The 16,199-nt window shown below is 31.7% G+C and overlaps 2 protein-coding genes across 2 annotated transcripts in view; both read right to left on the reverse strand.

The window, feature by feature from the left end:
• The window catches only part of LOC134691346 (uncharacterized), a 193,419-nt gene that overhangs the window by 141,670 nt on the left and 35,550 nt on the right, over window positions 1-16,199 (reverse strand). The gene's annotated exons all lie outside the window — the stretch shown is intronic.
• LOC134691514 (uncharacterized) overlaps window positions 5,108-16,199 on the reverse strand; it is a 46,050-nt gene continuing 34,958 nt past the window's right edge. Inside the window, exons 9-13 of the mRNA XM_063552062.1 lie at window positions 12,408-13,640; window positions 11,578-11,667; window positions 10,070-10,150; window positions 8,959-9,412; window positions 5,108-8,691 (exon numbers count right to left, since the gene is read on the reverse strand). Coding sequence (XP_063408132.1) covers window positions 8,654-8,691; window positions 8,959-9,412; window positions 10,070-10,150; window positions 11,578-11,667; window positions 12,408-13,640 — 1,896 coding nt within the window. The 3' untranslated portion in view covers window positions 5,108-8,653. The remainder of the gene's footprint in view (window positions 8,692-8,958; window positions 9,413-10,069; window positions 10,151-11,577; window positions 11,668-12,407; window positions 13,641-16,199) is intronic.

Below are 16,199 nucleotides of genomic sequence, written 5' to 3' on the forward strand. Positions count from 1 at the left end.
CTAAAAATCAAAGAGCTGAAGAGCTCTGAGGGAAAAGACGGCCATTGTTTCAATTTTTAGGGGGGTATCTTCTGATAGTCTACATACAAAGAATGAGCAAAAGAACAGCTAGAACATATAGAAAGGCTAACAATAATGAAACTAATTGTTGTTTATTGTTATTTCATTTCCTTAGTCAATAAATCATCATAGAGACAATTTGGAGCAATGAGATCTGCACTTTCTAAATCAAAACATTTGATTAAAGTTGGGAGTTAATTATCTAAAATTCAATTGAATTTAACAACTACTACAATATATTTTAGAATTTTAATTATGTACAACTGAATGGCAGGCTAAGACCATTCTCAATTTTTTGTGACAGTATTCTCAAGAAAGTGAGGACTGAAAAATCTATTCAGTTTTAATTTTCCATTGATAAAGTTCCCAGTTACAACTCTCATCACAGGGATACATGAACTTATAAAATCAAATATGATTGATATAAGCTGTGTGAAGTTTGTTTCAAGATCCCACATTTTGATATATCTGTAAAATTCATGAATAAATAGCTTTAAACTACAAAAAGCAATATTTAAAAAAAAAAATGAAAAAAAAAATGACCACTACAATAATTATGTTGGTACGCAAAATTATTTTTTAATTGATGACTACTTATCATATATATACTTAATGTGACATTTTTAGTGTTCATATACATTAACTTTCATTTTAGTGGGTAATTACTCATCAATTGAGGTGCTCCTTAATTGGAGAAAGATTCTAAAAACATAACTTTACAGAAAGAATGAAAACTGCAGTTGCTCTCCCCAATCTCAATAGGTATAAACTACAAAAAGCAACATTTTTTTTTTTTTTAACCATTTCAATAATTATGTTGGTACACAAATTTTTTTTATATAGAAGACTACTTATCATATACTAAATGTCACATTCTAAGTGTTCAGAAACATTTACTTTGATTTTAGTGTATAATTACTCGTCAATGGAGGTGCTCCTGAATTGGAGGAAGATTCTAAAAACAGAACTTTACAGAAACAATGAAAACTGTCGTTTCTCTCCCCAATCTCATGTATCCCCATTGACATTGTTTACCGCGAAAGTTGACCTACAAATTATCTGCAAGGCTAACATGCTTGTCTTCTCCTCTAGACTATACAAGAGTAAGAGCAAAATTTGATTATCTCATCATTATTACATGTATTATAATAAAATTGAGAATGGAAATGGGGAATGTGCCAAAGAGACAACAACCTGACCATAGAAAAAAACAACAGCAGAAGGTCACCAACAGGTCTTCAATGTAGCGAAAAATTCCCGCATCCGGAGGCGTCCATCAGCTGGCCCCTAAACAAATATATACTAGTTCAGTGATAATGAACGCCATACTAATTTCCAAATTGTACACAAGAAACTAAAATTAAATTAATACAAGACTAACAAAGGCCAGAGGCTCCTGACTTGGGACAGGCGCAAAAATGCGGCGGGGTTAAACATGTTTGTGAGATCTCAACCCTCCCACCATACCTCTAACCAATGTAGAAAAGTAAACGCATAACAATACGCACATTAAAATTCAGTTCAAGAGAAGTCCGAGTCTGATGTCAGAAGATGTGACCAAAGAAAATAAACAAAATGACAATAATACATAAATAACAACAGACTACTATATATAGCTAGCAGTTAACTGACATGCCAGCTCCGACTTCAATTAAACTGACGGAAAGATTATGATTTCATCATATGAACATCAGGCACAATCCTTCCCGTTAGGGGTTTAGTATCATACAATCATAACATATATATGAGAAGAACATAACCCGTGTCATGCCAACAACTGGTTTTTGAATAAATGTGTTTAGTTTCGATGCAAAGACCCTATAAGTGAATCAATATTAACGCCAAAATATGCAATTTTTAATGACCTGACAACAGTATCGTAACTATATCCCTTCTTAATGAGTCTATTCAAAGGTTTTGTTAGTTTTTGAGGTGAATACTGACACCTTTCAAAGTTTGTGCTTTATAAAGAATATTTCCATAAAAAAGTGGATGTGAAATACCTGAACGTATAAGAAGTCTGCATGTTGAGCTATATTTACGAATGATGTCCTTATACCGATGATAAAATTTAGTAAATGTTTTGACTAGTTTGTGATATCGAAAACCCTGGTGTAATAATTTTTTAGTAATACATAAATTTCTCTCGTTAAAATCTAAAACAGTGTTACATACACGAGCGAATAGTACAAGTTGAGACATATAAACACCGTAAGATGGTGACAAGGGAACGTCACCATCTAAAAATTGATAATTAATGATAGGAAATGAAAAATCATCTCTTTTATCATAAATTTTAGTATTCAGCTTTCCGTTAGTGATATAGATATCAAGATCGAGGAAAGGGCAGTGGTCATTGTTAGTATTAGCTTTATTTAAAGTATGTTCAACAGGATAAATTTCTTTACTATACATACTGAATTCGTCATTATTGAGAGCCAATATATCATCCAAATATTTAAAAGTATTATTAAATTTGTTTATCAGATGTTGTTTCGATGGGTCTTTGCTTATTTTTGTCATAAATTGTAACTCATAGCAATACAAAAACAGGTCCGCAATAAGTGGTGCACAGTTAGTTCCCATTGGAATTCCGATAATCTGACAATATACAGAATCCCCAAAGCGAACAAAAATGTTATCTAGTAAAAATTCAAGGGCATATATAGTATCAAAGCATGTCCAATTGACATAGTTTTTTTGTTTATTGCTACTAAAAAATGACCTAAAAGAGTTTGAACATATATATTTACATTCTGATTTTTTAAATGCCCATTTAATTAGGTGTGTGAATCTTTTCTTAATGAGAATGTTAGGCAATGTGGTATACAGGGTAAGAAAATCAAAACTTTGAACAGATTCAAAATAATGTATTGTGTTACAGTTCTCCAAAAATTATCTTCCTTCTCCTGAATAAAAAAAGAAAAGATAATTCTAAGAAAATTCATAATTTTTACTCAGTCCGGGTCCGGCGTCCGGGTTTCAGTACGTACCTGTGTACACTACTTATATCACAAGCCTATTAAATGAAATAAAACATATAAAAATAGTTAAATGAACAAATTAAACCTAAACAAGATGTATGTAGTCTTGATCGGATTGTTTGTTTTCGACTGAGGTTTTCGACGTATTGTATCATATTGTCTAGAATGCACAACCGCTGGAAAAAGTTAACACTATTATTATAAAAATGTAAACAAACTCTTTGACCATTGTAGTGTCGAGTCGATTTATAAACCAATAAAAACACCCGACATATCAATTACGTCTTATGTGCATACAAACGCACCCGTTATCACAATTTTAACGGAAACGTTTGTGAATACCACGTTAAATTTTACTATGTCCAATATATTGATTGATTGTTGGTGGTTAATGTCCAGTGGCAAATATTTCATGCATGTTCAGGATGTATGTCCTACATATGATATAGTTTTTGTCTAAAATAAAATAAATTCAGATGAAAAATGTTTATGGAACGATCATTCTACTTTAAAAGGCTGGAGGGAGTATAATAAATTTATAGTCCAAAACGTCTTGAAAGGCTATCATATTTCTTTTCTTTCACACGTCCCAGAAAGGCGGGCCACCAAAGCAAAAAATTAATATACCCTTCCTCACTGTCATAATTATTTGGACTTCTAGTAGTTTACATGTGTCTTAAAAACAAATTTTGATTCCCAAATTGATGAAAACAAAATATTCTGTTCAAGCAGAGGACATTGTCATTCGTCATCCATGATTTTGTCTGATTTTCTGTAATCTTTTTACAGCACAGAAATCCAACAATGATATTTTAAAACTAATTACGAAAATTTAGGTACACGGGGAAGGAAAATTCCTAACTGAACAATTTATTTATGTTAGATAAATAATGGTATTCCGCTAAAATCAACAATAAAACAACTTTGATAAAAGAACAAAATTCCTATTACCTCCAGGTAGCAAAAAGTAAAATCGCAAAAAAATACTGAACTCTGCGGAAAATTCAAAAGACAATAGCCAACAATGTTTTTATGAGCCCGTAAAAATTTTGACGGTACGTATTATGGTATACAAATGTCTGGCGTCCCACTGTCCGTTGTAAACGTGGTACAATATATTATCCTGAAGTCATTAAACTTAACATGGTTGTTTTTTCATGATGTTTTTTTTGTTTTCCAACAACTTAAAAAAGATGTGGTATAATTGCCAATGAGACGACTCTCCACAAGAGACACACATGACACAGAATTTAACAACTATAGGTCACTGTACGGTCTTAAACAATGAGCAAAGGCCTTACCGCATTGTCAACTATAAAAACTGTGAACATTGAAACTGTTTAGGAGCCTTCCAATTCTTTTCAATTGTAATCATTCACCCGAAAAAAAAGTTTAATTAAATAAATAAATGTGAAATTCTAAAAAGTGTTTTAAAGTGAATAAAGGGAATTAAAGGAGTTTTATAATGGAAAGCAGCCCATCAAACAAAACAAATCAAAACAAAAAACAACATCTAGAGGTAAACATATGGTATAAATTAATACACAAGTGTGTACAGTACATGTAACTGTATGTCAAGTTCTGATTTGCCGAGTCTTTAATTTTAAAAGCCGTGAAAATTATCAACAGTCCGTAATCACTAATTGTTTTAGATGTTTCAAACTTAGACCACAAACAAAGATATGTATTTATGATTCACATGATGTTATTTCCGAAAACAATATTACCAATTTTTAGTTAGCTCTTTACAAGCAATATTCATACATCTCAAAAATGTCGCCGGTATTTTGCAGCGATTACGTTGAAAAGTCTGCCAGGGACGTCATGCACTTTAGCGTTAACGTTGATGTTACAAAAGGGGGAACGCAATTTTTAGGATAATTCGATTTTATTATAAAATCCAGCACGGTGACATATCTATTTTTTATTTGATATTTGGAGAAAGCATGACAAAATGCAGTTTATGCAGAGAAATGATAAAAATTACATTATCAGAAACACTTTATTTCCATATTTTTTGGATTACAAAAATACCAATTTGAGCATCTGGTCTGCAATTGAAAAAATGTATAGTAATTCGTGTAGGGATTTATTATTTTCCTTATTGTCACTTATCACAGCTTCAAATTGAACCCGATTTTAATAATTTAGGACGAAGAATATTTGCTCCAAAATTTTTATAATATTGCCTAACTCTTTTGCAAAATTGCAAAAATCCCCAATTTTCAGCCTCAATTTTCTCGAAAACAAGCACGGTGACCTATGTTTTATTTTGTGTTTTATTTCATAACTCGACAAGGCCTACAACATATTTCAAAACTAAACCAGATGCTCTGCAGGGCGCAGCTCTATACGACCGCAGAGGTCAAACCCTGAACGGTTGGGGCTAGTATGGACACAAACATTCAAACTGGATACAGCTCTGAATTTGGATTGTGATTAAAAAGTTGACACAGCATAGGTTTCTGACACAGAATGAATGTGGTCTTATGAACTTAAACTGCTTTTTTTTGCTTTTGAGCAATTCAGTATGCTGTTGAATATTAATCCTTTGATATTTGAAGAAATTTTCTTTTTCAATTTTTGAAATCTGAAATAAGAAAAATTGAACCCCACCAATTGTTTTAACCTCCCCCTTTCCCTTATTCCAAAAATGATCTCAATTCAAATTTCTTATGGAGTTTTCAACAATAACTACTCATTTAAATACTACATAAAATATGAAATGTCATACAGTCATGATTTAAGTTGATTTTTTAAAACTACTATTCTGGACAAAGAAAGATTACTCCAATGCAACATTTTATATTGGCAAATTTCCAATGAAGTTCATTAAACTTAAGTTTTTGACAAATTTCCAATGGAATTTGTTAATTATAAAGTTTTTGGCAAATTTCCAATATACATAATTTAAGAGCAGTTTAGGTGAGATATTAAATTGAGTTTCAATTACCAACCTTACACTGCTTTTAAATTATGTTTTGTACTTAAGTAATTGTCCAATAACCTGGCAACCCTTTCCCCCTTTTTTGCACCTTATTCCTTAACAGTTTGAGCCATAACTCCCAAAGATAATTCTAACCATCCCTTTGTGGTAATCTAATATCCAAAATCTGAATACATGGTTAGATTCATCATATCAAAGAACCCCAAGAATTCAATTTTTGATGAAATCAAATAAAGTTCAATTTTGGACCCTTTAGACCTCAATGTGAACCAATTTGATAACCGGTCCTAAATATTAAAAATCTAAATGCATGGTTAGATTCAGCATATTGAAGAACCCCATATATTGAATTTTCGTTGAAATCAAACAAAGTTTAATTTTGGACCCTGATTTGGACCAACTTGAAAACTGGGCCCATAATAAAAAAAACTAAGTACATGTTTAGATTCAGCATATCAAAGAACCCCAAGAATTCATTTTTTGTTTTTAAAAATCAAACTTTATTTTTGGACCCTTTGGACCTTAATGTAGACCAATTTGAAAACCAGACCAAAAATTAAGAATCGAAATACACGGTTAGATTCAGTATATCAGAGAACCCCAATAGTTCAATTTTTGATGAAATCAAACAAAGTTTAATTTTGGCCCCTTTTGGCTCCTAAACTGTTGGGACCTCAACTCCAAAAATCAATCCCAACCTTCCTTTTGTGGTCATAGACCTTATGTTAAAATTGCATTGATTTCTATCTACTTATACTAAAGTTATTGTGCAAAAACCAAGAATAATGCAAGATTGGGCCCTTTTTTTGGCCCCTTATTCCTAAACTGTTAGGACCAAAACTCCCAAAATCAATCCTTACCTTGCATTTGTGGTCATAAACCTTGTGTCAAAATTTCATAGATTTCTATTAAATTAAACTATAAAAGTTATAGTGCGAAAAAAACAAGAAAATGCTTATACTAAAGTTATTGTGCGAAATCCAAGAATAATGCAAGATTGGGCCCTTTTTTGGCCCCTAATCCCTAAACTGTTGTGACCAAAACTCCCAAAATCAATCACAATCTTCCTTTTCTGGTCATAAACTTTGTGTTTAAATTTCCTAGATTTCTATTGATCTATACTAAAGTTATAGTGAAAAAAACAAGTCTACATTCCATAACTCTATGAATAGACAGTTTTGTTCTCTATTCCATTTTTGCAATCACATTCCATAACTCTATGAATAGACAGTTTTGTTCTCTATTCCATGTTTGCAATCACATTCCATAACTCTATGAATAGACAGTTTTGTTCTCTATTCCATTTTTGCAATCACATTCCATAACTCTATGAATAGACAATTTTGTTCTCTATTCCATCTTGGCAATCACATTCCATAACTCTATGAATAGACAGTTTTGTTCTCTATTCCATTTTTGCAATCACATTCCATAACTCTATGAATAGACAGTTTTGTTCTCTATTCCATTTTTGCAATCACATGCCATAACTCTATGAATAGACAGTTTTCTTCTCTATTCCATCTTGGCAATCACATTCAATAACTCTATGAATAGACAGTTTTGTTCTCTATTCCATCTTGGCAATCACATTCAATAACTCTATGAATAGACAGTTTTGTTCTCTATTCCATTTTTACAATCACATTCCATAACTCTATGAATAGACAGTTTTCTTCTCTAATCTTTCTTGGCAATCACATTCCATAATTCTATGAATAGACAGTTTTCTTCTCTATTCCATGTTTGCAATCACATTCCATAACTCTATGAATAGACAGTTTTGTTCTCTATTCCATTTTTACAATCACATTCCATAATTCTATGAATAGACAGTTTTCTTCTCTATTCCATGTTTGCAATCACATTCCATAACTCTATGAATAGACAGTTTTGTTCTCTATTCCATTTTTGCAATCACATTCCATAACTCTATGAATAGACAGTTTTCTTCTCTATTCCATGTTTGCAATCACATTCCATAACTCTATGAATAGACAGTTTTCTTCTCTAATCTTTCTTGGCAATCACATTCCATAATTCTATGAATAGACAGCTTTGTTCTCTATTCCATTTTTGCAATCACATTCCATAACTCTATGAATAGACAGTTTTCTTCTCTAATCTTTCTTGGCAATCACATTCCATAACTCTATGAATAGACAGCTTTGTTCTCTATTCCATCTTGGCAATCACATTCCATAACTCTATGAATAATCAGTTTTGTTATCTATTCCATTTTTGCAATCACATTCCATAACTCTATGAATAGACAGTTTTCTTCTCTATTCCATGTTTGCAATCACATTCCATAACTCTATGAATAGACAGTTTTGTTATCTATTCCATTTTTGCAATCACATTCCATAACTCTATGAATAGACAGCTTTGTTCTCTATTCCATTTTTGCAATCACATTCCATAACTCTATGAATAATCAGTTTGGTTGACTTTTTCATCTGGTTCATTCATTTGTATAACTCTATGTAGAGACGGTTTAAGACAGACTGTAATTGGTAGCATTTTTTTCTCAATACACGGATCTAGTCAAAAAAAATGATCAGTCTAATGCCAATAAGTTGGTAAGGTAGGTAGTATGTAAATTCCTTTAAAAGTTTTAAAATTACTATTTGTAATAAAAAATACGCCTGAGCTTATTTCTCTATTGTGTTGGAATAATTTCAACTTCAATATCCATTTCTGAAATGAAAACAAAATAAATCACAACTGCTCAGATAACTTTAGTTTCTGTTTTAAGTTCTACTTTAACAGTTTTCAAAGAAACCCAATTTTTAAACCAGGAGAAAAGGAAGCTATATTGATTATCATGCAATGGAAAATGTTCTCTAAATACTTATGTTTTATGTTCGCATACCTTCATACTGTTGTAAAAAAATAAATGGATACAATCATAACGAACTTTGTGCACAAATTCTGTTTTTAAAAAGGCTAAGATTTCTAACTTACCTAATATTTCATTTTCAATTGATTGAACGTCCTCAGTAGAAATAGTTTTAGCCAAAATTTCATGTAGGTGATCAGTATAAAGCCTTGTTGGTTTGTTAAGTTGATTAAAACGTTGTAAGAGATCAGTTAATATGTTACACAACTCATTAAAACGTGTATCCCCAAGTTCAGCTGCCCGTGAGTGTTGTAGTTCATTCCTTGTAAGTCTTATACGTTCAATATCATCTCCAACAGCTATGTTTGTAACCTGAATTTTTTGCCAGTCCCCTCCCCATCCTTTAGATGGAACATGCTTTTTTAATTTATAATGCTCCTGGTACAAGTATGTGATATCACAATCGCTCCTTGGACGTAGATTTGGTATATCTTGTTTTAACAGGTCATAAGAAGCATCAGCAAGAATATTAAGCACAATTATTCCCATCTTTGTAAAATTGATCTGCTCTGCGGTGAACTGAAAACAAATAATAAAAGTAAATAATTGTTATATAAAGTATGTAAAAGGTCAGCGTAATCGTGAATAAGGCTACTCCAATATCCATCCTTAGTTTCTTTTTGTTTTGGGGATGTAAAAGCACCCTGCCACGTCCACTCTGTGATTTAGCTAGATGGTTTTTTTCTGCTTTGCATCCATCTGATGAGTTAAGCCCATTTCAACTGATTTTTATATTTTGTTCTTATGTTGTCATGTTAAACCTTTGTCCATAAAAGGTTAGGGAAGGATTGGTGCCTTGAACTAGTTTATCCCCGCCACATTCTGTGTTTGCCTCTCCCAAGTCAGGAGCCTGTAATCCAGTTGCTGTCGTTTGTTGTTGTATATTATATTATTTTGTTTTTCATGTTAATATCATTTTGAACATAAATCAGGCTGTAAGTTTTCTTGTTTGAATTGTTTTACATTTGGCGTTTCTGGGCCTTTTATAGTTGACTATGTGGTATGGGTTTTCCTCTCTACTGAATGCCGTACAGTAAACTATAGTTGTTAATTTCTGTGTCGTTGATGTGTTTTCGAGAGTTGCCTTAATGGCAATCATACCAATCTTCTAAATGTTATATCGGTCAGAATGTTTATTATACATAGTTTCGGATACATTATTGTGATATCATATACCTCTCTCAAATTGCATTTACTTGGTGGCTCTTCAGAAATATTTGAATAATCTCTCTTACCACGTTTGACACTTACACGCACCTGCAATTAATAAATTATGTTCAATTATACAAAATATAATATAATAATTAGTAAACCTTGAGAAATTATTCAATTTTGACAGAAAACTAAGCATTGTGGATGATACTTATCCTTTCTGCTCACTCTATTTGTTTGGACTTAGGAGTTATAATTCACATACAGGTTTCATTATATTAATCATGTATAGGGCTGGTATGTAAAACAAACAAAGTTTGGAAAACTCATAGTAACTCTGAAATAAGTAAAATAATTTGTATTGGGCGATAAACAAATGAACAAGAGGTGAGCTAACTAGACATACAATCATGAGATATGAAGGCCAATGTAACTATCCACCTGACACCAAATGGAGTAGATGTAAGCAACAATTGGTCGCCGTACGACATTCAAAATTGAACAAAGCTAATACTGCATATTAAGCTATAATATAATTTCAATGAGATTTGAAAACAACACCATATATATTTCATGCGTTTTTCTGGATTTACCTTCAAAGGATGAATAAGAATCTAAACAGTTGAAGAGCTATATGACCAAAATGGATCTAAAAATAGCCAAATCTATCTGCAGTCAACTTTGAGGAAGTTGAAACATAACATTTTTTTTTAAATTTCAAAATTTATTAGCTGACAATTTTAGAAATTTCTGTCAATAAATAATAAACTAATAACTTGATTACAGACTTTCCGTTTTGAACTTTTCCTCGGAGTTCGGGCCATTTTGAATTTCTAATATACATGAAATACATCTCAATCTACTAGCATACAATGAAGAAAAAAAACAAGAAAAAAAAACCAAATAAAACTTAATAATGGTAAAATTCATCATGCAAGGGCATATACAGATATACGAAGTCTGCCGAGTAGTTTATTACAAGCTAAAAGTGTTTGCCAAAAATGCACAAAAATACCTGAACTCATCAAAACCTCATTAAACAAGGATAATAGCTTCTACAAAGGGTCAACTAATAATGTATGCTAGATTGACGAATTTGTAGATCTTGTCCTGATGATCATTTAAGCTGTAAACAGTTTCTTCTTATCTCTTATAGTTTTCATGATGATGAGCGAACATACAAAAAATGGGTAAACATCCATATTTAGCATGTTTATAGCCAATAACTGCTATAAGCGTAAGAAGTCGACAGTTTATTTCGGACATTAAAATTATTTGTAGAACTTGACTTGTCGATCATTATTGGTGTTCTTTCTTTCTTTTTCTTCTATAATGTTTTCAAACCCATAAAAAGGTTACGGATCTGATTACCCGTTATAACTGATAGTAACAATAATTGACCAGTGATAAATGCTATCCATGTAATTATGATTAATCTAAAACATCCTACACATTTAGTTATACAAAACTACATATATTTACATAATACTAGTTTATATACATGTTGTATGTTTTCAACAGTAGAGTGTTACCTTTGTGGGTGTACTTTGCATTGGACTGGTGTTTTCAACCCAAAGATGAGATCCTAGAACATGTTGAGTTTTTTCAGAAATCTTGGTCAGCTAAAAAAAAATTAAAAAATAGTTACCACTATTGAATGTTCATTACTTTACTTAAATTTATAAATAATTAACGAAACATACATAACATGTACAATGTTATCTAGTTGCAGCAATAATCTATAACTACAGGAATTTGACAAATTGTGATTTCCCTGCGTAAAAACTGCCTTGAGGAATTTAATATCCCTGTGTACTTTATAGACTATATAAATGTCGATCCTGTGTGAACTGTTATCACACAAATGACTTCAATAAGTAAACAAACAAAATTTAAAAGTCATTCAAGCATGACTAAAGGTAGATCCCAATATTGCGGTTAAATTGGAAATGAAGAAATTTTTATAACATCTTTAAACTAAATATCAATTATCTAGTGTATGTTAGTCTTCAAAATTATACCAAATCAATAAAAGTAACCGTAAATCAACTGAAGCCTGACTGAGGGGACATATCCATATATACTCTTAAAAACATAGTAGACATTCAGATATTTGTGCCAATTTAAAACAAAAAGACAGATAATACAAAAAATAAAAAAAGTGATTTTTTTTATAATTGCTAAACGGGCATGACGGGTGCCTGTGGGTAATATTTATGAATCAAAGGAAAAGCGTGAGAACAAGTGGTCAAAACATGTTTTATAAATGCAAGAATGACTTCTAGACTAATATATTAAAAATGATGCAATAACATGAATGAGATGAAATCTTTCCTATCAAACAATTAAAATAATATATTACCTGTATCGGTGCATGATCAGACCATTCATTGATATGTGTTTCTGTACACATCTCACAAAAATAATCTGCATCTTGCTCATAAAATCCTGTCACACAGTCTGGTTCTGCAACGCTACATCCCAACATTTTGTCAAATTTTACAGTCGTCATTTTGAATCTTTTACATATTATAGTGTTTATTTCTCTTGTAACAAAATCATCAATGTCCTTGAAAAGACATCTTTCAATGTTACAATGTTTCCCAAAATCCCAAACCTGAATCTGAATCACATTGGGATATGTCATCACAAGTAATTTTGAAGTCTTGTGAAACTTAAAGACGACAGCTCCTCTGAAAAGAGCTATTGGCCGTTTTGTTTGTCCACGGACAGGTACTTCTGCAATTTCGTACTTCCGGCTCAGTGAAGCAATCAAATGATTCATTAAATGTCCTGGTAGAAATTTAAATTTGAAACATAACCAAGTGGATTTTGTACAGTTTTTTTCTGTCACATTAAATTGTTTGCGTATAGGACAGTCAGGTACATCTTTAACCATGCACGGTATGTAATAGCAAGGATTTGTATCAGCGGCATCCCTGTCTGATACAGTTGGACATATTATAATATCAAATTTCTCCATGACTTTCAATATATGATCTTTATGTTGAAACAAGTTTTGCTTTTCCTCAAATTTAAAGATTTTCTTATTTGTTTCTAATATATTTTCCAAAACCACACTATGTAATTTTCCTCTAATATTTAAATCATTCCATTCATCCATTAAAAGATGCCGTCTGGCACCTGATTGAAATTTCTCTGCTGTTATTATACATTTAAAAGCATCAGACAACCATTGAGTATCTAAAATGATATAATCTGAAAGATCCTCAAAATAAACCAAAGCTCTGAGTTCATGATGAAATTTTAAATATAACATAAGTTCTTCATGATTTAATGGTTTTGGAATTTCAGTAGATATTTGCTTAATTTCATTAAAGGAAATAATTGGTAACTCCTTCTTTTTCTCTCGTAGACATTTTTCCAACTGAATGAATTTAATAGGATAGTCTATATTCCATGTTCTCATTGTTGTGGCTAAGTTTAAGAGATTTTGTCGTATTAGCTGGAATACACTTGGATTATCTTCTGTGTTTGAAATAAAGTACTCGTACTTATCACTAATGTGTCTTCGTGCAACAGCTGAAACATCCTCAGCATATTTATCAAGGCAATCTCTACATGCATCCTCAATCTAAAAAATAAAGTCGTTTTCTTCAATAAGTCTATGAACAAAAAAAAACATAAAAGATATGTCAATGGTTATTATAAATTAGACTACCGTTTCACAATGAGTTTGGATATACATCACAAGACAATGATGATGCCCCCTGCAGTAAGCACGAATATATCTAGTCCACAAGCAGGGATGTTGAACTTCAACTTGGAATAGTTTTGTGCTGCAAAAAGTAAAATAAAAAAAATACCGAATTCCGGGGAAAATTGAAAACGGAAAGTCCACAATCAAATGGCAAAATCAAAAGCTCAAACTCACCATACGAATGGATAACAACTTTCATTTTCCTGACTTGGTACAGGCATTTTCATATGTAGAAAATGGTGAAATAAACGTGGTTGTATATAAGTTACTTGAGTTTTAATTAACTATACAGTTAAACAGATCCTTTGGAAAAAAAATATTCCCGGATAATGGCTAGTTTTTGAAAGTCCTATAAAGTCTACTCCTACGAACACGGGAATAAGAAAGATTGTTATTGTGTAGGAAAGATGTATTTTGTGTCAATGTTTGTCACCAGAAAAATAAATAAATGGAAAATGGATGTGAGCAGTCAGTACAAAAAAGTGTTATCGAAGTTCACAGAGGATTGGAGTCAACCTTAAAAAAAGACAGAAAAACTGCAAATATTGAGGTGCGTACGTGAAAGAAATGATGCATCAATGGTAAAGATAATTGCACAGATTTAGATTCAACAGAAAAGCAGTTTACCATTTAGCATCCATGACCAAGAATTAATTAAAGTAAACACAATAAGGCAATAAATAAAGCAATACCAAATAATCAGCAGATCAGGCCATGAACTTGCTTTTACATTTTTAATAACGACTGTTAATGACGCCCTATTCTTGCATAAGAAGTGTTTTTTTATATCGCACATACTCAACACATACTGATCACTTTTGCTCAGGAATGACTCATGTGACTCCGATACCTTTCCACCTGCAAAACTTCAGAGCAAATTAATAAGTCCTTATTGCTTCTAATCACAATTCAGACGCAGCATGGCTAAAATGTTTCAATTATAGTGGTTAGCTCTGACCTTATTAAAGGATTTGCAATCGATCTCGCTGGAAAATTGAGACTTTCAGAATTACATCAAGGTATGTCTGATAATTTGCAATGCATGAGGTTGATCGATTAGAAAGTGTGAATTTTAATCATCTACAACGTATCAATTGTCGAAAATTTGGACACAAGGAACAATATAAGGATACGTCAGTTAATATCAACTTTCATTAAAATATAACCCTATTGTCCATGAAGCTTCGTTCAGTGCTTCTTTGGAAAAGATGCCCGCGTAGCTTTTCACATTTGTTTCTTGATAGATTGATGAAAAATCTCACAAAGGCGCGTCTGAACCGTATTTCGTGTGGAAAATAAATTTAGAAAGATATTGGTATTACCAAAGGTATTGACTCTGTAGTAATGTTTACTTTCACCCAATTCCATTTGGGACTAGTGATGCAGTGACATCATGAATAAAGGTCATCGATTAGACAGTGTGAATTTCAATCATCTACAACGTATCAATTGTCGAAAATTTGGACACAAGGAACAATATAAGGATAAGTCAGTTAATATCAAGTTTCAATAAAATCCTATGGGTAATATCAGGTGGTGGATAGACCCAAAAAAATTATCGCCTTGACAGATTTAAGAAAACAGATAATTTAGGGGAAAACAAATGGATTAATTTTGAAAATAGAACCATTATTTTTGAAAATTGGAAAGAGTTCTAGTAACTTGATATTTTTTTGTCAATGATATTAAAGATGACACAAGTGCTTTATTTCAGCATATATTTTTTGTAGAAATTAGCCTACAGGTTGACATTGTAAATACAGCTGTTTCACAAACCAAGCCTCTTTTTATGAGTTTAAAATATTCAGGATTACAGTAACAAAAATACCTAAATTAAACTAACAATAGTGTACTCTATCCTTAGATTCTAATAAATATTCCATAATCACAGAAACGGCAGAATTATTAAACAAATATGAGGCCTTAGGGGAAAAGCTCTAACCCCTGGGTCATAAAACAGGTAATTTAAGCATTAGGGGCCCTACAAAGTAAAATCACAAAAATACTGAACTCCCGAGGAAAATTCAAAACGGAAAGTCCCTAATGAGATGGCAAAATCAAATGATAAAACACATCAAACGAATGGACAAAAACTGTCATATTCCTAAACAGACCATTTGAGGCAAACATTATGAACTTTTATAGATACAGTTAGATGTGAACTGGAGACTAAAGGTGGATTGGATACTTTATGTAACCTTGAATGTTGTAATGATTAACTACTAAGCTTTCCATTTATTGAATTCTGAAATGCTTTGAATCTGTTATCAATAGTTTCATACAGGTTCTATACATTTTATGTCAGAAAACATGCACATACATGAAGGGTAAGCTGACATTAATTAAAGTATTAAATTGTTTTCGAATTGTTTAAAAATTGAATCAGGGGTGGGGGTATAAAATATACTGTAATAGCATATCCAGTGTTTTATT

The sequence above is a fragment of the Mytilus trossulus genome, chromosome 11, assembly GCF_036588685.1.
Source record: "Mytilus trossulus isolate FHL-02 chromosome 11, PNRI_Mtr1.1.1.hap1, whole genome shotgun sequence".
Taxonomy (NCBI): Eukaryota; Metazoa; Mollusca; class Bivalvia; order Mytilida; family Mytilidae; genus Mytilus; species Mytilus trossulus.